The sequence below is a fragment of the Antechinus flavipes genome, chromosome 6 (genome assembly GCF_016432865.1).
Source record: "Antechinus flavipes isolate AdamAnt ecotype Samford, QLD, Australia chromosome 6, AdamAnt_v2, whole genome shotgun sequence".
Lineage (NCBI taxonomy): Eukaryota > Metazoa > Chordata > Mammalia > Dasyuromorphia > Dasyuridae > Antechinus > Antechinus flavipes.
In genome coordinates, this window is record NC_067403.1 from 53,027,937 (window position 1) to 53,055,130 (window position 27,194).

At 37.6% G+C, this 27,194-nt stretch overlaps 1 protein-coding gene across 15 annotated transcripts in view; it reads right to left on the minus strand.

Annotated features, from left to right (window-relative positions):
• The window catches only part of LOC127541237 (UDP-glucuronosyltransferase 2A1-like), a 157,129-nt gene that overhangs the window by 37,227 nt on the left and 92,708 nt on the right, over positions 1–27,194 (minus strand). Inside the window, exon 1 of one of the 15 annotated variants that reach the window (XM_051966459.1) lies at positions 25,475–25,697. The exons of 5 other annotated variants lie outside the window; for them this stretch is intronic. In XM_051966459.1, coding sequence (XP_051822419.1) covers positions 25,475–25,670 — 196 coding nt within the window. In that variant the 5' untranslated portion in view covers positions 25,671–25,697. 9 more of the 15 variants (XM_051966464.1, XM_051966457.1, XM_051966460.1 and 6 more) reach the window with 9 other exon arrangements.

A 27,194-nucleotide genomic window follows, 5' to 3' on the forward strand; every position in this document is an offset into this window, starting at 1 on the left:
AGGCCAATAATAAACTTCTTTTAATCAGTCTAGCTTTTCAGGTTCAGAAATTCCTTTGTGAAGGACCTCTGCGCCGACCAAAGAGTTTCCCACAACTCCCTGCCCTGTGCCAAATCCTAGGGGAATGAAGGGGACCCTGTGCCAAACCTCATTATTTGGGGATACAACTTTTCAATTTCAATAGTTGCTCATTGATATTGAGGGGTAACAGCTACAATGTGAGAAGTTTGAGTTACATCAAGGTTCCATTCCTAGAACTTGTCTAAGCTCATAGAACATCTAGTACTAGTCAAAGTCATGCAATCTTTATATGATTTTCCCAGAGCGTAAGATCATTTTAAGGGTGAATGCAAAGGAGTGTTGTTATACCAGTTCCAGGACAGGGAGTGGTTATTGGACCTTAGGTCTGGAAAATAGACTGTCTCCTAATATCTTGACATCAGGTCATCTCTCAGCTGGTCTTGTTGAATTGTGTGATAGGGATCACAAGGAGTCCAATTTCTGATCCTATTTGAGGAGTTCCTGTTGGAAGAACTTCCTAAACCTCTCCAAATCTTGTGGCTTTTCAGATCAGGGTCTGATATTCTTCCTAGTGATTATCATGCTGCCCATGGTCTTGAGTTTATGGACAACTGACTGTGACCTGGCATATAATAGGTTTCATGACTGAAAGGAAGAGGAACAGGCTCTTCTGAACATCCCAAATGATCTCATTAACAATAATTTCTTGTTCTAGCAGTAACTGATATTCTCCTAGAAATTTCTGCAATTTAGCTTATTCTTACTGAGTTTTCAGATCCTTTTCAAAGCACACATATTGTTGGAAATGATCAGATTGACTCACATTTCGTGCTCTACTGGGTTTACCCCTACCCTGATATCTACAACTTCTTTAGGGTTTAGGGTTGTGTGCCTAAAGATTTGAAATGGTATTTCTAGGTACTACAAAATGCCAAGGAATCTTTAAAAAACTCACAAAAACAATCTATTAATGCATGCCCATCCAGAATGGTGTTAAGAATGGAATTGAAGCATTCTAGTAGCCACTTTGTGTGTATGGTATATGGAAGTATTATAACACAAATAGTCTGAAGATCTGCAACACATATCTGAGTGTAGTAAACAGAAGTATAATAATACAGATAATCTGAAGATCTGCAACAGATACTCAAAAGGTTGGAATATAAAGTCCTATTTTTGATTACTTTGGTCTGGGTTCTCAGCTGACATGACTTGTATCAAAATTTATGGACTTCATAATCTAAATCATTTCTTCTGGAGGATAGGGGAATGATGAACTTGTTTGATGATGGATTCTTGCTCCAAAATACTGATCTGTCTTTCTTGAGATAGGGAAATTGAGCAACCTAATTTTACTGGATAAGGAATCTTTCCTAGCTTCATGTTTTTCAATAATCCTTATGTTTTCTCATCTGTTTGGTAAGTAATTTTGCACAGAACTCTAAAAATATTAGGAGATATCCTGTTTTCCAGATGCAAGACCCAGCAAGCAGTCTGTGCTTTGAGGTTGGCAATAACCTTTTGTATTCACCTGTATCATATTACTATTGTAAGGGTTTGACTAGCACCAAGTGTTCTCTGAACTTGGACAAGTTTTGGGAATGTAGCCTTCATATGACTCAAAAGGTTTTTTAGCCTGTAAAACAATTTCTTCATCATTTCTTTTTGGATTTTTCAGGTACTAAGAAGGGTTAAACTCCCCATTTCGTTGTGCAGTCACTTCCAGTTTCTGTGAAATCATTTAGGGTCTATCTAAAAAAGTACTTAAAACAGGAATCCTATAATCTGGGGTGGCTTGGGATAGCCCAGGCAGTTTCTCTCTGTCAGTAGAAATATAAGATATTTCATGAACAACATACATTTCTCCACAGATGAGTAGTATAATATGGTCTAACTCTGTTTGATAGCAACTTCCTTTCTGCTCACTTCTGCAGTGAAAAAGTCTTCCTGACCACCAACCTCCTGTTTGCCAAACCTATTAAAATAAAGGCTCTTTTTGTCTTCTTTGACTTTGAAAAATATGCCTTTTCAAACCTCTCTTGTCTAATCCATTTTCATCCTATTGTTGCTGGGATATAGCAGTATATATGGAATCTTTACCAGCCACTACTTGAAGTTTTTCAAATTATACTTTCTCGGAGCCCATGAGGTGCAGTGAACAGAATGCTAATTTAGATTAGAGTGTTTGCATTCTGAATCTAGAACTCAATATGACTGGAATGAGCAAATCAAATCAGATTATTTTAAAGACCATCAGATATTAAGATCTCTCTTTTTAATTATCCAAGAGAAGAGAAGGGAAAGGAAGGAAAGAGAAAAAAAGGAAGGAAAGGGAAGGAAGTATTTAGCCTCAGACAGTTATTAACTGTAAGACTCTGGGTACATCACTTAACCCTGTTTACCTCAATTTCCTCATCTATAAAATGAGGAAGGAAAAAGCACTTTGGTATCTTTGCCAAGAAAATCCCAATTGGGTCTCAAAGAATTGGACATGAATGAAATGATTAAACAAGAAACCTAGGAACTGCTTCCAGAAGAGTTATAATCTCTGCCTCCTCAAGGGTCACACTTACTAAGGACCTCAGAAAATAAGATCTCATCACCAAAGTCTATCAGTTTGTTCAATGTGAGTTATGAATTTATTTTTTTATCAGTAGCAATAAGTTTAAAGAGGATAAATTATCATTTGCTTTATCACTATCTTCCCCAACCCTCAATCCCATTCAATCAAAACTATGTGTATTGTTTCCCCCATAGATATGCTCCTGTAAAGAAAAAAGTGGTATTACTTTTCTACTTATACCCCAGAACACAGCACAAAGTTTTGCATGTACAATGTACTTAACAAGTGTTTTTATGCTGGTTCATTGATTTAATATTCTTGTTCGCTGGCTTTTCTATTTTCAAACAAGATTGTTTAGTAACTTTTAGATGTCATTTTTAATAATTCTTTGGATAAGTGAATAATTTTGTCACAAAACATTCCATATCTGATTGCAATTAAAAAAACTGATTTTTTTTTCATGACTTTAAAGTCCTGCCCATTCACACCGAGATGCATAAGGATGTTAGGGCATTACTGAACAGGTTTGACAAGAAAACCAATGAAGAAACCACAGGCTTACCTAGCACATCACTATAAAACTGGTCCCAATCCTTCACATCAAAATTCTGGAACCAAAAGTCAAAGTAAATGTAGAAAAGCATATTTTTCACCCTCTCCATAAAGGTCATCTTGTCAGTCAATATTGTCATGGGGACAGGCACATAGGAAGGAGGGGATGGGAGTCCTCCACAGTATATTTCATAGTAATTGCCCATGCTGAAGCGTAAACTATAGATGAAGGGTATTCCGAGTATCTCTGCTATGAGCTCACCACAAGGACAAATAGCATCAGAAATAACCACTTCATATCTGCTTTTCTTCAATTTCTCCATAAGGTCTTTGTTCAGAACGGCGCTCTCACACTGGTGTTTCACCAGCCTTGAATACTGGAACGACACGTCTTGCATGGCTGCACCATAGGCTAATGGTGAAAGTTTTCGCCATTCATTACTCCAAAGTGTGACAAAGTTTTCAAAAAATTTCGCCAAATCCTCTTGATTTATCCTCACAGGGAAAACCTCAGCGTAAAGCCTGGAAGAATTACTGGGATCAACAAAAACAGTAGCTGAGGGTGTCAGCACAGTCACCTCATGGCCCCTCTCTAGGAGCTCATCCAACATGGCCTTTAGATTGATCCAGTGACTATACTCCATTGGCCATACCAGGACCTTCCCACAAAACCCACAGCTAAAGTAAGACAGCTGCAGCAGCCAAAGAGCTGAAACCCACTTCTCAGACCTCATGGTTATTCCTGCTTTACAAATTACTAGTCTCTTTCCTGTATGAATCCCTGGTTATATTGTTGTAACCAATAAAGAGGTTAAATTTTAACTTATATCTCTAAATTTCTTATCAAAAAAAGGAACCTTTAGTTTCAAGATAGGATATAAGGAGCTCTTAAGTAGGTAAGGAGTCAATGAATATATGGCATAGCTTTAGCTGGTATTAAAGTCTCCCATTTGCACAAAGTCTAATAGCCTTATTGTTTATTGGTAATTTAACGAAAGATCATAGAAGACTTTAATTGCTCTGCTTTAAATATCAACGCTATATAGATGTTAATACTATTGCATTCTTTAAAGACATGAAGATTTTATTCTGAAATAAATTCAATGTATCTTAAACCTCTTTGTCATTGCATCTCAAGATGAGCTACCTTATAAGCAGTGTCCTCCCAGAAGTCTCTGGAAAAGTGAGTCAGTGATTAATTGCCAGTGATAACCAGAGCAGACTGGTCTCCAACTTGTGGATGGCTGAACCCAAACTGAGCAGGCTAGAGACAAGAACAGTCAGGAATCCAAAAGAAGCTTAATTTCAAAGTGAAGGAAACAGAAAGGAGGAAAATTAGACACTTGTACCACAGTCCTGCCCCTTGTGCGAGGACCTGAGGCAGTGTGGGGAGATCTCCATACTCATATTGAGGAGGGGAGCTCTGAAACTCTTTCTCTTTGTCTCTCTCTGACTTTAAGAGGGAACACTAAGCTCTCCCCTGGAAGACCTGCTCCAGAGAATCAAGATAAAGTAGTTTTCATTCTGTTCTCTGGGTGAGTTGGAAATTAGCCCAGAGACATTCATTCAATTCCAATATTTCTATTCTGATTCCAGTTCAAACTGCTTCCAGCCCCCATAAATAGCTGCTCCCAGCTTCTAGCCAAGGTTTCAATCATTAAAAGAGGCAAATTGGGGCTCACTACTTGCACAGGACCTAAGATGCCATGCCAAGGAACCTCTCTCTCCCCTTGGCATAAGCTGCCACCCTCTGCCTGCTGAAATGATATTTTCTCTCAGTGTTACTCTCTCTTTATCTTTATCTCTCTATTTCTCTAACAAGACCTTATTCACTTTCTCTGCTAGGATAGGATTTTTCTGCTAAAAACGTTATATTCCTCCATGGGACCTTGTCATCAAGGAATTCAGTCCTTCTAGCAAAGGCTGACTTCTCAAGGCCAATAATAAACTTCTTTTAATCAGTCTAGCTTTTCGGATTCAGAAATTCCTTTGCGAAGGACCTCTGAACCGACTAAAGAGTTTCCCACAACTCCCTGCCCTGTGCCAAATCCTAGGGGAATGAAGGGGACCCTGCACCAAATCTCATTATTTGGGGATACAACTTTTCAATTTCAATGGTTGCTCAGTGATATTGAGGGGTAACAAGTTTGAGTTATATCAAGGTTCCATTCCTAGAACTTGTCTAAGCTCATAGAACATCTAGTACTAGTCAAAGTCATACAATCATTATATGATTTTCCCAGAGTGTAAGATCATTTTAAGGGTGAATGCAAAGGAGTGTTGTTATACCAGTTCCAGGACAGGGAGTGCTTATTGGACCTTAGGTTTGGAAAATAGACTGTCTCCTAATATCTTGACATCAGGTCATCCCTCAGCTGGTCTTGCTGAGTTGTGTGGTAGGGATCACAAGGAGTCCAATTTCTGATCCTATTTGAGGAGTTCCTGTTGGAAGAACTTCCTAAACCTCTCCAAATCTTGTGGCTTTTCAGATCAGGGTCTGATATTCTTCCTAGTGATTATCATGCTGCCCATGGTCTTGAGTTTATGGACAACTGACTGTGACCTGGCATATAATAGGTTTCATGACTGAAAGAAAGAGGAACAGGCTCTTCTGAACATCCCAAATGATCTCATTAACAATAATTTCTTGTTCTAGTAGTAACTGATATTCTCCTAGAAATTTCTGCAATTTAGCTTACTCTTACTGAGTTTTCAGATCCTTTTCAAAGCACCCATATTGTTGGAAATGATCAGATTGACTCACATTTCATGCTCTACTGGGTTTACCCCTACCCTGATATCTACAACTTCTTTAGGGTTTAGGGTTGTGTGCCTAAAGATTTGAAATGGTATTTCTAGGTACTACAAAATGCCAAGGAGTCTTTAAAAAACTCACATAATGCATGCCCATTCAGAATGGTGTTAAGAATGGAATTGAAGCATTCTACTAGCCCCTTTGTGTGTATGGTATAATGGAAGTATTATAACACAAATAGTCTGAAGATCTGCAACACTTATTTCAGTGTAGTAAACAGAAGTATAATAATATGGATAGTCTGAAGATCTGCAACAGGTACTCAAGAGGGTAGAATATAAAGTCCTATTTTTGATTACTTTGGTCTGGGTTCTCAGCTCACATGACCTGTATCAAAATTTATGAACTTCTTAATCTAAATCATTTCTTCTAGAGGACAGAGGAATGATGAATTTGTCTGATGATGGATTCTTGCTCCAAAATACTGATCTGTCTTTCTTCAGATAGGAAAATTGAGCAACCTAATTTTACTGGATAAGGAAGGAGGAGATAAGGAATCTCTCCTAGCTTCATGTTCTTCAATAATCCTTATGTTTTCTCATCTGTTTGGTAAGTAATTTTGCACAGAACTCTAAAAATATTAGGAGATATCCTGTTTTCCAGATGCAAGACCCAGTAAGCAGTCTGTGCTTTGAGCTTAGCAATAACTTTTTGTACTCACCTGTATCATACAACTATTGTAAGGCTTTGACTAGCACCAAGTGTTCTCTGAACTTGGACAAGTTTTGGGAATGTAGCCTTGATATGACTCAAAAGTTTTTTAGCCTGTAAAACAATTTCTTCATCATTTCTTTTTGGATTTTTCAGGTACTAAGAAGGGTTAAATTTCCCATTTTGTTGTGAAGTCACTTCCAGTTTCTGTGAAAGCATTTAGGGTTTATCTAAAGAAGCACTTAAAATAGGAATTCTATAATCTGGGGTATCTTGGGATAGCCTGGGAAGTTTCTGTCTGTCAGTAGAAATATAAGATATTTCATGAACAACATATATTTCTCCACAGATGATTAGTATAACATGGTCTAACTCTGCTGGATAGCAACTTCCTTTCTGCTCACTTCTGCAGTGAAAAAATCTTCCCATACACCAACCTCCTGTTTGCCAAACCTATTAAAATAAAGACTCTTTTTGTCTTCTTTGACTTTGAAAAATATGCCTTTTCAAATCTCTCTTGTCTAATCTATTTTCATCCTATTGTTGCTGGGATATAGCAGTATATATGGAACCCTTACCAGCCACTACTTGGAGCCCATGAGGTGCAGTGAACAGAATGCTAACTTAGATTAGAGTGTTTGCATTCTGAATCTAGAACTCAATATGACTAGAATGAGCAAATCAAATCAGATTATTTTAAAGACCATCAGATATTTAGATCTCTTTTTTTATTATCCAAGAGAAGAGAAGGGAAAGGAAGGAAAGAGAAAAAAAAGGGAGGGGAAAGAAGTGTTTAGCCTCAGACACTTACTAACTGTAGGACTCTGGGTAAATCACTTAACCCTGTTTACCTCAGTTTCCTCATCTATAAAATGAGGAAGGAAAAAGCACTTTGGTATCTTTGCCAAGAAAATCCCAATTGGGTTTCAAAGAGTTGGACATGAATGAAATGATTAAACAACAAATCTAGGAACTGCTTCCAGAAGAGTTATAATCTCTGCCTCCTCAAGGGTCACACTTACTAAGGACCTCAAAAAATAAGATCTCATCACCAAAGTCCTATCAGTTTGTTCAATGTGAGTTATGAATTTATTTTTTTATCAGTAGCAATAACATTAAAGAGGATAAATTATCATTTGCTTTTTCACTATCCTCCCCAACCCTCAATCCCACTCAATCAAAACTATGTGTATTGTTTTCCTCATAGATATGCTCCTGTAAAGAAAAAAGTGGTATTACTTTTCTGCTTTTACCCCAGAACACAGCACGGTGTTTTGCACTCACAATGTGTCTAACAAGTGTTTTTATGCTGGTTCATTGATTTAATATTCTTGTTCGCTGGCTTTTCTATTTTCAAACTTCAGATTGTTTAGTAACTTTTAGATGTCACTTTTAATAATTCTTTGGATAAGTGAATAATTTTGTCACAAAACATTCCATATCTGATTGCAATTAAAAAAACTGATTTTTTTTTCATGACCTTAAAGTCCTGCCCATTCACACCGAGATGCATAAGGATGTTAGGGCATTATTGAACAGGTTTGACATGAAAACCAATGAAGAAACCACAGGCTTACCTAGCACATCACTATAAAACTGGTCCCAATCCTTCGCATCAAAACTCTGGAACCAAAAGTCAAAGTAAATGTAGAAAAACATATTTTTCACCCTCTCCATAAAGGTCATCTTGTCAGTCAATATTGCCATGGGGACAGGCACATAAGAAGGAGGGGATGGGAGTCCTCCACAGTATATTTCATAGTAATTGCCCATGCTGAAGCGCAGACTATAGATGAAGGGTATTTCAAGTATCTCTGCTATGAGATCAGCACAAAGACAAACAGCATCAGAAATAACCACTTCATATCTGCCTTTCTTCAATTTCTCCATAAGGTCTTTGTTCAGAACGGCGCTCTCACACTGGTGTTTCAACAACTTTGAATACTGGAAAAACATGTCTTGCATGGCTGCACCATACTCCAGTGGTGAAAGTTTTCGCCATTCATTACTCCAAAGTGTGATAAAGTTTTCAAAAAATTTCGCCAAATCCTCTTGATTTATCCTCACAGGGAATACTTCAGCGTGGAGCCTGGATGAATTACTTGGATCAACAAAAACAGTAGCTGAGGGTGTCAGCACAGTCACCTCATGGCCCCTCTCTAGGAGCTCATCCAAGATGGTCTTTAGATTGATCCAGTGACTATACTCCATTGGCCATACCAGGACCTTCCCACAAAACCCACAGCTAAAGCAAGACAGCTGCAGCAGCCAAAGAGCTGAAACCCACTTCTCAGACCTCATGGTTATTCCTGCTTTACAAATTACTAGTCTCTTTCCAATATGAATCCCTGGTTATATTATTTGTAACCAATAAGGAGGTTAAATTTTAACTTATATCTCTAATTTCCTTATCAAACAAACAAAGAACCTTTAGTTTCAAGACAGGATATAAGGAGCTCTTGAGTCAGTAAGGAGTCAATTAATATATGGCATAGCTTTAGCTGGTATTAAAGTCTCCCATTTGCACAAAGTCTAAGAGCCTTATTGTTTATTGGTAATTTAACCAAAGATCATAGAAGACTTTAATTGCTCTGCTTTAAATATCAACGCTATATAGATGTTAATACTATTTCATTTTTTAAAGACATGCAGATTTTATTCTGAAATAAATTCAATGTATCTTAAACCTCTTTGCCATTGCATCTCAAGATGAGCTACTTTATAAGCAGTGTCCTCCCAGAAGTCGCTGGAAAAGTGAGTCAGTGATTAATTGCCAGTGATAACCAGAGCAGACTCGTCTCCAACTTGTGGATGGCTGAACCCAAACTGAGAGACAAGAACAGTCAGGAATCCAAAAGAAGCTTAATTTCAAAGTGAAGGAAACAGAAAGGAGGGAAATTAGACACTTGTACCCCAGCCCTGCCCCTTGTGGGAGGACCTGAGGCAGTGTGGGGAGATCTCCATACTCATATTGAGGAGGGGAGCTCTGAAACTCTTTCTCTTTCTCTTTCTCTGACTTTAAGAGGGAACACTAAGCTCTCCCCTGAGAGACCTGCTCCAGAGAATCAAAATAAAGTCGTTTTCATTCTGTTCTCTGGGAGGGACCACTCCTAACCCTGGTGAGTTGGAAATTAGCCCAGAGACATTCATTCAGTTCCAATATTTTCTATTCTGATTCCAGCTCAAACTGCTTCCAGCCCCCGTAAATAGCTGCTCCCAGCTTCTAGCCAAGGTTTCAATCATTAAAAGAGGCAACTTGGGGCTCACTCCTTGCACAGGACCTAACATGCCATGCCAAGGAACCTCTCTCTCCCCTTGGCATAAGCTGCCATCCTCTGCCTGCTGAAATGATATTTTCTCTCAGTGTTACTCTCTCTTTATCTTTATCTCTCTATTTCTCTAACAAGACCTTATTCACTTTCTCTGCTAGGATAGGATTTTTCTGCTAAAAATGTTATATCCCTCCATCGGGACCTTGTCATCAAGGAATTCAGTCGTTCTAGCAAAGGCTGACTTCTCAAGGCCAATAATAAACTTCTTTTAATCAGTCTAGCTTTTCAGGTTCAGAAATTCCTTTGTGAAGGACCTCTGCGCCGACCAAAGAGTTTCCCACAACTCCCTGCCCTGTGCCAAATCCTAGGGGAATGAAGGGGACCCTGTGCCAAACCTCATTATTTGGGGATACAACTTTTCAATTTCAATGGTTGCTCATTGATATTGAGGGGTAACAAGTTTGAGTTATATCAAGGTTCCATTCCTAGAACTTGTCTAAGCTCATAGAACATCTAGTACTAGTCAAAGTCATGCAATCTTTATATGATTTTCCCAGAGTGTAAGATCATTTCAAGGGTGAATGCAAAGGAGTGTTGTTATACCAGTTCCAGGACAGGGAGTGCTTATTGGACCTTAGGTTTGGAAAATAGACTGTCTCCTAATATCTTGACATCAGGTCATCCCTCAGCTGGTCTTGCTGAGTTGTGTGGTAGGGATCACAAGGAGTCCAATTTCTGATCCTATTTGAGGAGTTCCTGTTGGAAGAACTTCCTAAACCTCTCCAAATCTTGTGGCTTTTCAGATCAGGGTCTGATATTCTTCCTAGTGATTATCATGCTGCCCATGGTCTTGAGTTTATGGACAACTGACTGTGACCTGGCATATAATAGGTTTCATGACTGAAAGAAAGAGGAACAGGCTCTTCTGAACATCCCAAATGATCTCATTAACAATAATTTCTTGTTCTAGTAGTAACTGATATTCTCCTAGAAATTTCTGCAATTTAGCTTACTCTTACTGAGTTTTCAGATCCTTTTCAAAGCACCCATATTGTTGGAAATGATCAGATTGACTCACATTTCGTGCTCTACTGGGTTTACCCCTTCCCTGATATCTACAACTTCTTTAGGGTTTAGGGTTGTGTGCCTAAAGATTTGAAATGGTATTTCTAGGTACTACAAAATGCCAAGGAGTCTTTAAAAAACTCACAAAAACAATCTACTAATGCATGCCCATCCAGAATGGTGTTAAGAATGGAATTGAAGCATTCTACTAGTCACTTTGTGTGTATGGTATGATGGAAGTATTATAACACAAATAGTCTGAAGATCTGCAACACTTATCTCAGTGTAGTAAACAGAAGTATAATAATATGGATAGTCTGAAGATCTGCAACAGGTACTCAAGAGGGTAGAATATAAAGTCCTATTTTTGATTACTTTGGTCTGGGTTCTCAGCTCACATGACCTGTATCAAAATTTATGGACTTCTTAATCTAAATCATTTCTTCTAGAGGACAGAGGAATGATGAATTTGTCTGATGATGGATTCTTGCTCCAAAATACTGATCTGTCTTTCTTCAGATAGGAAAATTGAGCAACCTAATTTTACTGGATAAGGAATCTCTCCTAGCTTCATGTTCTTCAATAATCCTTATGTTTTCTCATCTGTTTGGTAAGTAATTTTGCACAGAACTCTAAAAATATTAGGAGATATCCTGTTTTCCAGATGCAAGACCTAGCAAGCAGTCTGTGCTTTGAGCTTAGCAATAACCTTTTGTACTCCCCTGTATCATATAATTATTGTAAGGCTTTGACTAGCACCACGAGTTCTCTGAACTTGGACAAGTTTTGGGAATGTAGCCTTGATATGACTCAAAAGTTTTTTAGCCTGTAAAACAATTTCTTCATCATTTCTTTTTGGATTTTCAGGTACTAAGAAGGGTTAAATTTCCCATTTTGTTGTGAAGTCACTTCCAGTTTCTGTGAAAGCATTTAGGGTCTATCTAAAGAAGTACTTAAAATAGGAATTCTATAATCTGGGGTAGCTTGGGATAGCCCGGGAAGTTTCTGTCTGTCAGTAGAAATATAAGATATTTCATGAACAACATATGTTTCTCCACAGATGATTAATATAATATGGTCTAACTCTGATGGATAGCAACTTCCTTTCTGTTCACTTCTGCAGTGAAAAAATCTTCCCATACACCAACCTCCTGTTTGCCAAACCTATTAAAATAAAGACTCTTTTTGTCTTCTTTGACTTTGAAAAATATGCCTTTTCAAACCTCTCTTGTGTAATGCATTTTCATCCTATTGTTGCTGGGATATAGCAGTGTATATGGAACCCTTACCAGCCACTACTTGAAGTTTTTCAAATTATACTCCTTCTTGGAGCCCATGAGGTTCCGTGAACAGAATGCTAATTTAGATTATAGAGTTTGGATTCTGAATCTACACTCAATAAGAGTAGAATGAGCAAATCAGATCAGATTATTTTAAAGATCATTAAATATTAAGATATTCTTTTCATTATTCAAGGAAAGACAAGGGAAGAGAAGGGAAGAGAAAGGAAGTGAAGGAAAGTAAGAGAAGGGAAGTATCTAGCTTCAGACTCTTACTATCTGTAGGACTCTGGGTAAGCCACTTAACAATGTTTACCTCAGTTTCCTTATCTGTAAAATGAGCTGAACAAGGAAAAAGCAAACCACTTTGATATTTTTGCCATCAAAATCCCAACTGGGGTCTCAAAGAGTTGGACATGAAGTAAAGAGTAAGCAATAAATCTAGGAACTGCTTCCAAAAATGTAATAATCCTTGCCTCCTCAAGAGTCACAGTAACTGAGGACCTCAAAAAATAAGATCTCATCCCCAAAGCCCTATCAGATTGTTCAATGTAAAATATGAATTTATTTTTTATCAGTAGCAATAACATTAAAGAAGATAAAGTATCATTTGCTTTGTCACTATCTTCCCCGACCCTCAATCCCACTCAATCAAAATTTACTATGTGTCTTATTTCCCCCATTGATATGCTCCTGGTAAGAAAAAAGTGGCCTTGCTTTTCTACTTATACCCCAGGACACAGCACGGTGTTTTGCACATACAGTGTGCTTAACAAGTGTTTTTATGCTGGTTCATTGATTTCCTATTCTTGTTATCTGGCTTTTCTATTTTCATTTAGGATTCAAACTTAAGATTATTTAGCAACTTTAAGATGTCACTTTTTATAATTCTTTGGACAAGACAATGATTTTTGTCACAAACTATTTCAAGTCTGATTTCAATAAAAATAACATTGTTTTTCATAACATTAAAGTCCTACCCATTCACACTGAGATGCATAAGGACATCAGGACATTACTGAAAAGGTTTGACAAGAAAACCATTGAAGAAACCATAGGCTTACCTAGCACATCACTGTAAAACTGGTCCCAATCCTTCACATCAAAATTCTGCAACCAAAAGTCAAAGTAAATGTAGAAAAACATATTTTTCACCCTCTCCATAAAAGTCATCTTGTCAGTCAATATTGCCATGAGGACAGGCACATAGGAAGGAGGGGATGGGAGTCCTCCACAGTATTTATCAAAGTAATTGCCCATGCTGAAACGCAGACTATAGATGAAGAGTATTCCAAGTATCTCTGCTATGAGCTCAGCACAAGAACAAATAGTGTCAGAAATAACTACTTCATATCTGCCTTTCTTCAATTTCTCCATAAGGTCTTTGTTCAGAACGGCACTCTCACACTGGTGTTTCAACAACCTTAAGCTCTTGAAAAAAAAGTCTTGCATGTCTGCACCATAGGCTAATAGTGGAATTTTTCGCCATTCATAAGTCCAAAGTGTGATAAAGTTTTCAAAAAATTTCACCAAATTCTCTTGATTTATCCTCACAGGGAAAACCTCAGCGTGGAGCCTGGATGAATTACTGGATCAACAAAAACAGTAGCTGAGGGTGTCAGCACAGTCACCTCATGGCCCCTCTCTAGGAGCCCATCCAACATGGCCTTTAGACTGATCCAGTGACTATACTCCATTGGCCATACCAGGACCTTCCCACAAAACCCACAGCTAAAGTAAGACAGTGCAGCAGCCAAAGAGCTGAAACCCACTTCTCAGACCTCATGGTTATTTCTGCTTTACAAATTACTAGTCTCTTTCCAATATGAATCCCTGGTTATATTGTTTACATAACCAATAAGGAATGCAACCTTTATCTTGTATCTCTAAATTCCTCATCCAAATAAGGATCCTTTAGTTCCAAGATAGGATATAAAGAGACCTTGAGTCAGTAAGGAGTCAATGAATATATGGCATAGCTTTAATGTAAATGGGGGATACTCAGTTGGTATTAAAGTCTCCCGTTTGCACAAAGTCTAAGAGTCTTGTTGTTTATTAGTAATTTAACCAGAGATTATAGAAGACTTTAATTTCTCTGCTTTAAATATCAATACTATATAGATGTTAATACTATTTCATTCTTTAAAGACATGCAGATTTTATTCTGAAATAAATTCAATGTATCTTAACCTCTTTGTCATTGCATCTCAAGATGAGCTACCTTACAAGCAGTGTCCTCCCAGAAGTCGCTGGAAAAGTGAGTCAGTGATTAATTGCCAGGGGTAACCAGAGCAGAGCAGAGGGGTAACCAGCTTGTGGATGGCTGAACCCAAATTGAGCAGGCTAAAGCTACACTAAAACTAATACAAGAACAGTCAGGAATCCAAAAGAAGCTTAATTTCAAAGTCAAGAAAAAAGCTTTCAGGCAAGGAGGGAAAGTAGACACTTATACCACAGCCTGCCCCTCGTGGGAGAACCTGAGGCAGTGTGGGGAGATCTCCATACTCATATCAATGGTTGCTCAATGAATTGTAGCTTTGATATTGAGGGGTAACAGTTACAGTATGACTAGTTTAAGTTGTATCAAGGCTTCATCCCCAGATCTTGTCCAAGCTCAGAAAACACTTAGTACTAGTCAAAGTCATAAAATAATTGTATGATTTTTCACAGAAGGTAAGATCATTTTGAGGGTGAATGCAAAGGATTGTTGTTATACCAGTTCCAAGACACCAACTGCTTCTTGGGCCTTGGATCTGGAAAACAGACTATCTCCTAATATCTTGATATCAGGTTATCGCGACAGGGGTACAAAACTGTGTTCCCTTTAATCTGTAAAATTATCACTCTGAAATTGTGTCCCCTTTTGATCTGCAAAATAAGAGAGATTGGGGTTTCCCAGACTCCAGAGACTCTGTGAGAGAGCATATTTCTCAAGCTGGGCCTTTTTAAGGCAAATTACCCCCATTGATAGCTGAATATCCCTTCAAATCCCCCCAGTTCTGGGGCTGATACTGTGAGTGTCTTCAAACTCCACATTTCTAGGCCTGGGGGCATTGGCTTTCTTTTCAACCTGAAACCTGAGCCTCAAGATTCCCTATTAAAGGGCAATTTAAAACTCACTTCTTTGCAAAATGTCCAAAGTAGTATACTTTGTCTCTTTGGCATAGCTTCCAGGACCCTGTCACCTGTGAAGCCATTCTCTTCTGAGTGCCAGCCATCTTTTCTCTAATAGGACTTTGCCTCTAGGAAGTCAGTCTCTTTGCAAAATTGTCTTCTCATCCAACAATAAAGTTCCCTTTTTGCCACTTAAAACTCTTTAGGTTAGTAAATTCTTTCACAAAAGATTTCAGCTGACTAAAAGGGGATTTTCACAACTCTGACTGTGACTAGAACCCCATTAATCCCTCAGGGGTCTTGTTGAATTGTGTGGTAGGGATCACAAGGAATTCAATTTCTGATCCTATTTGAGGAGCTCCTGTTGGAAGATCTTCCTAAACCTTTCCAATTCTTGTGGTTTTTCAGATCAGGGTCTTATATTCTTCCTAGTGATTAACATGACAAAACTGAGCTTTTTTGCGGGGAAGGGTTGGAGAAACCCTTTAAACTGTGGGGGAAAGGTGATTCAGGTTCTCAAACTCTCCTCTAAGAGGGGCACATTCTCATGTCCATAAAGGAAACTCCCAATATAAGTAATCTCATTCAATTTTGAATTGAATTGAATTGAAAATCGGTATCTCAGCTTCATCCAAAGATCAAAAAAGCCTCAAACCTCAAAAAGCTAATAAAAGGCAACTCTGAACCCCGAATCTTTGCTAAGTCCTAACAAGATTTTGCCCACTAATAAAGATATTTTCTTCTCAATGTTAACTCACCTTTGCAATAATTCTGTCAGGACTTTGCCCACTAAGAAAGCTGTCTTTTTAGCAAGCTGTCTTCTCAGTGAAAATAAATCCCTTTTTGCCACAGACTTCAGGTTTGCCAGTTATTTCACAAGGGATCTGCAACATCAACTACAGGGGATCTCTTATCTTCAATTCTCATACCTCATCAATCATGCTGCCCATGGCCTTGAGTTCATGGACAACTGACTATGACCTGGCATATAATAGGGTTCATGATTGAAAGAATGAGGAAGAGGCTCTTCTGAACATCCCAAATGATCTCATTAATAATCTCTTGTTTTAGAAGTAATTGATATTCTCCTAGAAATTTCTACAATTTAGGATTACTCTTACTGAGTTTTCAGATACCTTTCAATGGCGCTTATATTATTGGAAATGATCATATTGGCTCACATTTCTTGTTCTATTGGGTTAACCCATAACCTGAAATCTAGAAGACCTTTAGGGTTTAGGGTTGTATGCCTAAAGATTTGAAATGGTGTTCTAGGTACTACAAAATGACAAGGAGTCTTTTAAAAAAAACACAAAAATATTCTACTAATGCATGCCCATACAGAATAGTCTTAAGAATTCAATGGAAGCATTCTACTAGCCATCTTATGCCTGTAGATAATAGATAGAAGTATAATGACACAAATAATCTGAAAATCTGCAACAGATACTTAAATATAAAGTCTTATTTTTGGCAACTTTGATCACCTGATATGACATACATCAAAATTTATGAACTTCTAAATCTAAATCACTTCTTCCAGGGGATAGAAGAATGGTGGATTTGTTTGATGATGGATTCTTGCTCCAAAATACTAATCTCTCTTTCTTAAGGTAGGAAAGTTGAGCAACCTAATTTTACTGGATAAGGAATCTCTCCTAGCCTCATGTTCTTCAATAATCCTTATGTTTTCTCATCTGTTTGGTAGGTAATTTTGTACAGAACTCTAAAAATATTAGGAGATATCCTGTTTTCCAGAGTTAAGACCCAGCAGGCAGTCAGTGCTTTGAGCTTGGCAACACTTCTTTACACACTCTCTCCTAGGACGATCTTACCATCTGGGAAAATCATATAACTGTTGTATTGCTTTGACTAGCACCAAGTGTTCTCTTACCTTGGACAAGTTCTGGGAATGTAGCCTTGATATGATTCAAATGGTTTTTTAGAGTGTAAAATAATTTCATCATCATTTCTTTTTGGATTTTCAGGTACAAAGAAATATCAAACTCCCCATTTTGTTGTGAAGTAATTCCCAATTCCTGTGAAAGCATTTAGGGTCTATCTCAAGAAGTACTTGAAACAGGAATTCTATAATCTGAGGTAGCTTGGGATAGCCTTCACAGTTTCTCTCTGTCAGTAGGAATATAAGATATTTCATGAACAACATATATATTTCCACAGATGATTAGTATAACATGGTCTAACTCTGCTTGATAATAACCTTCTTACTGTTCACTTCTGAACTGAAAAAATCTACACTCAATAAGAATAGAAAGAGCAAATTAGATCAGATTATTTTAAAGACCATCAGATATTAAGATATCTCTTTTCATTATCCAAGGAAAGACAAGGGAAGAAAAGGGAAGAGAAAGGAAGAGAAGGGAAGTAAGAGAAGGGAAGTGTCTAGCCTCAGACTCTTACTAGCTGTAGGACCCTGGGTAAGCCACTTAACTCTGTTTACCTCAGTTTCCTCATCTGTAAAATGAGCTGAACAAGAAAAAAGCAAACACTTTGATATTTTTGCCAAGAAAATCCCAACTGGGGACCTCAAAAAATAATATCTCATTCCCCAAGTCTTATCACATCATCTAATATGAGATATGGATTTGTTTTTTATCAGTAGCAATTAACATTAAAGATTTATTATCATTTGCTTTGTCACTATCCTTCCCACCCAGCAATCCCACTCAATGAAAACTTACTATGTGTATTTTTCCCCCCATTGATATATTCCTAGAAAGAAAAAAAAATGGTCTTGCTTTTCTGTTTATACCCCAGAACACAGCATGGGGTTTTGCACACACAATGTGCTTAACAGATGTTTTTATATTAGTACATTGATTTATTGTTCTTATTATCCTGCTTTTCTATTTTCACTTAGGATTCAAATTTAAGATTATTTAGTAACTTAGATGTCAATTTCTATATTTCTTTGGAAAAGACAATGATTTTTATCTCAAACCATTTCAAGTCTGATTTCAATAAAAATAACTGACTGTTTTTCATAACATTAAAGTCCTACCCACTCACACTGAGATGCATAAGGATGTCAGGGCATTACTGAAAAGGTTTGACAAGAAAACCAATGAAGAAACCATAGGCTTACCTAGCACATCACTGTAAAACTGGTCCCAATCCTTCACATCAAAATTCTGGAACCAAAAGTCAAAGTAAATGTAGAAAAGCATATTTTTCACCCTCTCCATAAAGGTCATCTTGTCAGTCAATATTGTCATGGGGACAGGCACATAGGAAGGAGGGGATGGGAGTCCTCCACAGTATTTTTCATATGTATTGCCCATGCTGAAGCGTAGACTATAGATGGAGGGTATTCCAAGTATCTCTGCTATGAGCTCAGCACAAGGATACATAGCATCAGAAATAACAACTTCATATCTACCTTTCTTCAATTTCTCCATAAGGTCTTTGTTCAGAACGGCGCTCTCACATTGGTGTTTCACCACCCTTGAATACTGGAAAAACATATCCTGCATGGCTGCACCATAGGCTAATGGTGGAAGTTTTCTCCATTCATAAGTCCAAAGTGTGATAAAGTTTTCAAAAAAATTTGCCAAATCCTCTTGATTTATCCTCACAGGGAAAACCTCAGCATGGAGCCTGGATGAATTACTGGGATCAACAAAAACAGTAGCTGAAGGTGTCAGCACAGTCACCTCATGGCCCCTGTCTAGGAGCTCATCCAAGATGGTCTTTAGATTGATCCAGTGACTATACTCCATTGGCCATACCAGGACCTTCCCACAAAACCCACAGCTAAAGCAAGACAGCTGCAGCAGCCAAAGAGCTGAAATCCACTTCTCAGACCTCATGGTTATTCCTGCTTTACAAATTATTGAGCTTTTTCCAGTATTAGTCCCTGGTTATACTGTTTATAACCAACAAGGAGCTAAAATTTTAACTTATATCTCTAAATTCCTTATCCAAATAAGGAACCTTTAGCTTCAAGATAGCATATAAAGAGGCCTTGACTAGGGAAGGAGTCAATGAATATATGGCATAGTTTTAGCTAGTCTTAAAGTCTCCCATTTGTACAAAGTCTAAGAGATTTACTGTTTATTGGTAATTTAACCAGAGATCATAGAAGACTTTAATTTCTCTGCTTTAAATATCAACACTATATAGATGTTAATACTATTTCATTTTTTAAAGACATGCAGATTTTATTCTGAAATAAATTCAATATATCTTAAACCTCTCTTCCATTGCATCTCAAGATGAGCTACCTTATAAGCAGTGTCCTCCCAGAAGTCTTGGAAAAGTGAGTCAGTGATTAATTGCCAGTGGTAACCAGAGCAAACTGGTCTCCAATTTGTGGATGGCTGAACCCAAACTGAGCAGACTAGAGACAAGAACAGTCAGGAATCCAAAAGAAGCTTAATTCCAAAGTGAAGGAAACAACTTTCATGCAAGAAGGAAAAATAGACACTTATTCCACAGCCCTGCCCCTTGTGGGAGGACCTGAGACAGTGTGGGGAGATTTTCATACTCATATCAATGGTTGCTCAATGAATTGTAGCTTTGATGTTGAGGGGTAACAGCTACAGTATGACAAGTTTGAATTGTATCAAGGCTTCATCCCCAGAACTTGTCCAAGCTAAGAGAACATTTAGTACTAGTCAAAGTCATACAATAATTATCTGATTTTCCCAGAACTTAAGATCATTTTGAGGATGAATGCAAAGGAGTGTTGTTATACCAGTCCCAGGATACAGACTGCTTGTTGGATCTTAGGTCTGGAAAACAAACTGTCTCCTAATATCTTAACATCAGGTCATCCCTCAGCTGATCTTGTTGAGTTGTGTGGTAGCGATCACAAGGAGTCCAATTTCGGATCCTATTTGAGGAGTTTCCACTGGAAGAACTTCCTAAATCTCTCCAATTCTTGTGGCTTTTCAAAACAGAGTCTGATATTCCTCCTAGTGATTATCATGCTGCCTATGGTCTTGAGTTTATGACAGTGACCTGGGATATAATAGTTTCCATGACTGAAAGAAAGAGGAGCAGGCTCTTCTGAACATCCCAAATGATCTCATTAACAATCTCATGTTCTAGCAGTACTTGATATTCTGGCAGAAATTTCAACAATTTAGCTTAATGTTGTTGAGTTTTCAGATACTTTTGAATGGCACTTATACTGTTGGAAATGATCATATTGGATCACATTTCTTGTTCTACTGTATTTACCCCTACCCTGAAGTCCAGAACCCCTTTAGGGTTTAGAGTTGTATGCCTAAAAATTTAAGGTGATGTTTCCAGATACTTCAAAATGCCAAGGAGTTTTAAAAAAATTCACAAAAACCATCTACTAATGCATGCTCACACAGAATGGTCTTAAGAATTCAATTGACCTATTCTACTAGCCATCTTTTGTCTGCAGAGGATAGAAGTATGATAACACAAATAATCTGAAGATCTGCAACAGATACTTAAAGAGATGACATATAAAGCCCGATTTTTCATAACTTTGGTATGGCTTTTCAGCTGACCTGATCTGGATCAATATTTATCAACTTTTTTTTTTAAATAAATAAAAACAGGAAAAGAAAAAAAGAAAAACAGAAAAGGAATACAAACAAAAGAAAACATTGTCATGTGCCCAGCAGTACACCGGGGAGAACTGAAAATATATAATCACAAATGACCAGTTTACTACTTTTTTGACTTTATTCCTTTTTTTCTCCTTTCTTCCCCCTATCCATCCTGAACCAGGCTATGGTTATGAAAAGATATATTTATGTATACATTTGTCAATTTATACATATACATACATACACATAGAGACACATTCTCCCCCAAACTACAGACATATTTCTTATTCCTGCAGACACTTTGCTTTAATTCTGCTCCTTAACTTGCCTTACTATTACTTAAGCTTTCATCACCTATGGATTCTTCCATTATCTTCTTCCTTCACCCTTTGCTTCCTTTTCCCCCCTTATTTCTTTGTGGATTTTGGAGGATACTATACCCTTCAGGTATATATGTAGTGTTGCCTCTTTAACCCATTTCTAATGTGAATAGGTTTTTGGAACTTCAAGAACATCTTCCCCCTTTAATGCTTTTCTGCAACTCATTTGCATAATATGATTACTATTGTTATCTCAACTCTGTCTCAATATTTCTTTTGAACTACCCTAATGTTGATGTCAGTCTTAAATATATGGTGTCTATTTCCCCTGAAAAAAATTAATTTGTCCATCGGAGTTGCTTAAAATTGATCTTTGATATTGGTTCTTATGTGTTAAGTTTTGTATTAAGTTGGGTTTGTTAATAGAAAGCCCTGAAAATCTGCAAGTTCACTGAATATCCATTTTTTCTCATTCAGTGTGAGTTAATTTTGCTGAATATGATATTTTGACCACAAGACTAGCTCTTTTGATCATTGGTAGCTATGATTCCAGGACATGTGAACTTTTATTATGGCTGCTAAGTCTTATACAATTCTCATTGTAGCTTCAGTATATTTTAATGTTTTTTCTTGATTCTTGCAAATTTTTCTCTTTGATCTGGGGATGTTGAAATTTGTCAATAATATTTCTATGTGTTTTCCACAGAGGATCTCATTGAGGGGATGATCAGTGGATTTTTTTCTATTTCAAATTTCCTCTCATATTCTATAACTTCAGGACAATTTTCTTGGACTTTTTTTTTTTTTGCACTAGTGTGTCAAGATTCTTTTTTTTAAATCACAACTTTCAGGCAGTCCAATTATTCTTATATTTTTTCTTCTTGATTTTTCTCCAGATCTGTTTTTTTTTTTTAATGTCTCACATATTGTTCTATTTGTTCATTCTTTAAAATCTGTTATTTCTTGGTCTTTAATATCTTCACTGGTTTCCCCTTGTCCAATTCTAATTTTTAAAGAGTTATTTTTATCTTTGAGACTTTGTATTGTAATACTTCAGTTTCCCTACCTCAGTTTCCCCAAATTATTCTGCCTCAGTTTCCCTGGTGGCCATCTCCCTCTCCTTAACTCATTAAGCCTGAGAGAACTGGGGCCTCAAAACTCTGGCCACTCTCACATTCTAAAGAGTCATAAAACTCCAGATGGTTTATCTCAAAATATCTGGTTATCTCCTGCCTCAGACTTGTCTTCTGTTGACCATCTTTTTGAACCCCAACCTATCAGAATTAAAAAGTTATGGTCCTTTTCTGAAATTTCCACTCACCCAGTGTTCTGCCCCCTCCCTCCCCTTTGTTTCTTTGATATCTGGAGCCCTATAAAATTCTCTGGAATTACTTGCTTGATGCTGGATGTTTTGAGACAAGAGTCCCATCCAGCCTACTGGCTATGGCTAGTTCAAATTCTCCACTATTAAAATATTAAAAACCTAATCTCTGTCTTGCTTCAGGTTCTCTGCTATTACATTTCCTCTTTTTCTAATTGGTTAACATTATTTTCATAATCTTGTTTTTCTTGGATGGTTTTTATTTTTTAAGGTTTTTTTTTTCCCCATGCCTCATTTGATTCCTAAATTCTTTTGAGTTCTTCTATGAATTCTCTCTGTGCATGAAGCCATTTCACATTACTCTTTGGGGTAGAAGATTTTTTTGTACTTCAGTATCCTCCTCTGAATAAGAATCCCAGTTTTTCCTGTTCTCATAATAGGGAGGTTCTCTAGGGGGTTCATTTTTTAAAACAAGCATTATTAACATAAGTACCTCTAATCCAGAGATGGGGGGATGGTGCCTCAGGTCTCCACTTTGACCAGGAACCCCAAACCAAGAGCTCCACTCTCCTTCAACTGATCACAGCCAGCAGTGTCCCTACCCTCCAGCTTCTGCACTTCCTGGGTGCTTCTCCCTCAGGGCTGTGACTCAGCATCATAGTGGGTCCTAAGATTCCCAAACAGTTGAGGTTCACTTTGTTCAGGACTCAGACCCAGATTCTCCAAAAGTTAAAATCCCTGTGGTTTCTGCTGAAGTTCCAGCAACACCCACAGCCTGAGGGCTCCCCACTTAGAGCCAAGTGTTTGCACTTGGCTAGCTAGCAAGGAGGTGTTTGCACTTCAGACAGGTTAATCCTCAGGCTGGGGTCTTCCTTTAGATATTCTTGGTTGTGTCAGGAGGACCTGTTCTACCCGAAGTCTTCTTGATTTTTCACCAGTCTATGTTCAGAACTCTGAGGCACAAATTTGTTCTGTATGTGGGAGAAATCATGAAAGCTTACAATTTACCAATGTACTGTGCCATTTTCCCAGAATCCTCATTTATGAATTTGTTCATCTAAATTGCTTCTTCTAAGGGATAGAAGGAGTTTTCTCTTGTTTGATGATAGATTCTTACTCCAAAATCCTGATATCTCTTTTTTGAGATAGGAAAGTTGAGTAACCAAATTTTACTGGATATGGAATCTCACCTAGCTTCATGTTCTTCAATAACCCTTATGTTTTTCATCTGTTTGGTAGGTAATTTTGCACAAAATTCTAAAATATTAGGAAATATCCTGTTTTCCAGAGTTAAGACCCAGCAGGCAGTTGGTGCTTTGAGCTTGGCAACAATCCTTTACACACTCTCTCTTAGGGTGATCTTACCACCTGAGAAAATTATATAACTTCTGTATGGCTTTGACTAGCACCAAGCGTTCTCCGACCTTGGATAAGTTCTGTGCATGTAGCCTTGATTCAAATGATTCAAATGGCTTTTTTAGCCTGTAAAACAATTTCCTCATCATTTTTTTTTACTGTCAGGTACTAACAAGGGGCAAAATTTCCCAATTTGTTGTGAAGTCACTGCCAGTTTCTGGGAAAGCATTTAGGGTTATCTAAAGAAGTACTTGAAATAGGAATTCTGCAATCTGGGGTAGTTTAGGATTGCTTGGGCAGTTTCTCTCTATCAGTAAGAATATAAGGTACTTCATGAACAACATATATGTCTCCACAGATGATCAGTAAAACATGGCCTAACTCTGCCTGATAGCAACCTCCTTACTGCTCACTTCTGAAGTGAAAATAGTCTCCCTCTTCACTGACCTCCTTTTTGCCAAACCTAATAAGCTGAAGGCTCTTTTTGTCTTCTTTGACCTTGAAAAATATACCTTTTCAAACCTCTCTTGACTGATCCATTTTTATCCTATTGTTGCTGAGATGTAGCAGTATATATGGAACCCTCACCAGCCACTGCTTGAAGTTTTTCAAATTATACTGTCTCTTGGAGCTCAGAATACTAATTTAGATTAGAGAGGATGCATTCTGGGTTTGCATTCTGAATCTACAAGTCAATATGACTAGAATGAACAAATCAGATCAGATTATTTTAAAGACCATCAGATATTAAGATATTCCTTTTCATTATCCAAGGGGAGAAAAGGGAAGAGAAGGGAAGAGAAAGGAAGGCAAAAGAGGGGAAGGGAAGGGAAGGGAAGAGAGGGGAGGGTTAGGGAGGAAAAACGAAGAGGAAAAGAGGAGAGGGGAAATCCCAACTGGGGTCACAAAGAATTGGACATGAATAAAATGATTAAACAACAAACCTAGGAACTGCTTCCAGAAGATTTATAATCTCTTTCTCCACAACAGTCATAGTTATTAAGGACCTCAAAAAATAAGATCTCATTCCCAAAGTCTTATCAGATTGTTCAATATGACGCCTGGATTTATTTTTTATCAGTAACAATAACAATAAAGAGGATGCATTATCATTTGCTTTGTCAATATCCTCTCCATCTCTCAATTCCATAAGGATCATGGGGAGGGACTCTGTCAGACATTCAACTAAAACTTTCTATATGTATTTTCTCCCATTAATACACTCCTAGAAAAGGTTGTCCTTCTTTTCTGTTTATCCTCCAGAACACAGCAGTGTTTTACACATTAGCTGTGCTTAACAAATGCTTTTACACTCATTCCTTGCTTTATTATTCTTGTTACCCCACTTTTCTGTTTTGACTAAAGATTCAAACTTCAGATTATTTAGTAAGTTTTAGATGGCAGTTTTCAGGTTTACTTGGAGAACTGAATCATTTTGTCACAAAATATTCCATATCTGATGGCAATTTTTAAAAAACCTGATTTTTTTTTTCATGACATTAAAGTCCTCCCCATTCACACCGAGATACATAAGGATGTCAGGGCATTAATGAACAGGTTTGAGATAAAAACCAATGAAGAAACCACAGGCTTACCTAGCACATCACTATAAAACTGGTCCCAATCCTTCGCATCAAAACTCTGGAACCAAAAGTCAAAGTAAATGTAGAAAAGCATATTTTTCACCCTCTCCATAAAGGTCATCTTGTCAGTCAATATTGTCATGGGGACAGGCACATAGGAAGGAGGGGATGGGAGTCCTCCACAGTATTTTTCATAGTAATTGCCCATGCTGAAGCGTAAACTATAGATGAAGGGTATTCCGAGTATCTCTGCTATGAGCTCAGCACAAGGACACATAGCGTCAGAAATAACCACTTCATATCTGCCCTTCTTCAATTTCTCCATAAGGTCTTTGTTCAGAATGGCGCTCTCACACTGGTGTTTCACCAGCCATGAATACTGGAAAAATATGTCTTGCATGGCTGCACCATACTCCAGTGGTGGAAGTTTTCGCCATTCATAAGTCCAAAGTGTGATAAGGTTTTCAAAAAATTTCGCTAAATCCTCTTGATTTATCCTCACAGGGAAAACCTCAGCGTAAAGCCTGGAAGAATTACTGGGATCAACAAAAACAGTAGCTGAGGGTGTCAGCACAGTCACCTCATGGCCCTTCTCTAGGAGCTGATCCAAGATGGCCTTTAGATTGATCCAGTGACTATACTCCATTGGCCATACCAGGACCTTCCCACAAAACGCACAGCTAAAGCAAGACAGCTGCAGCAGCCAAAGAGCTGAAATACACTTCTCAGACCTCATGGTTATTTCTGCTTTACAAATTACTAGTCTCTTTCCAGCATGAGTCTCTGCTTATATTGATTATCATCATAAGGAGGTTAAAATTTAACTTACATTTCCAAATTTCTTGTCCCAATAAGGAGACTTTAGTTTTAAGATAACTTATAAGGAGACCTTGAGTAAGTAAGGAGTCAATGAATATATGGCATAGGTTTAGTATCCATGGAGGATACTTTGCTGGTATTAAAGTCCCCAATTTGCACAGTCTTATGTCCCTATTGTTTGTTGGTGCTTTATGCAGGGATCATAGAATACTGTAATTACTCTAATTTAAATATTAACCCTTTTCAAATATTATTATTACTTCATTCTTTAAAGACATACAGATTTTTTTCTGAAATAAATTCATTGTATCTTAAACCTCATTGCCATTAGATTTCAAAATGAGCTACCTTACAAGCACTGTCCTTCCAGAAGTAGCTGAGGAAATTGAATCACGTCAGAGTAATAGCTCTTCTTCTTCTTCTTTGAGCTATCTTCCAGCTGCAAAGAATATTCTTTATTAAACTGCGTTAGGATATGTTAAATTGTCTGTGACCTATTTATTGCTTCCTTTGGCAAGGTTGTAACTTTATCACAAAATTTTTTTTGAAAGGAAAGTGCTCTTTAGTGTGGAAGTAATATGGAAAGGAGAATAGGATCAATATTTTTCTTTTGCTTCTTGTAGATTCTCAAAGTACTTCTAATTCATTTTTTTTTAAAGGAGTAGGGTGCTAAAACCATCTCTACAGTCACTTCTAGAGCCAAAGTTAAATAATTTATCTCCAATCACCTTTGTCCCTAGCTTCCAATAACCCTTGATCTTTGTAGCTAAGGTCTGGACTTTCTGGATGTCACAAATCCAGCTGCTAGTAGGCATTTCCATCGATCGGGTACAAATAATCATGCCATAACCACGCTCAGGTCAAGACAAAAGGAGTTGTCGATGATAGGGACACTGACAAACACAAGGGTTTG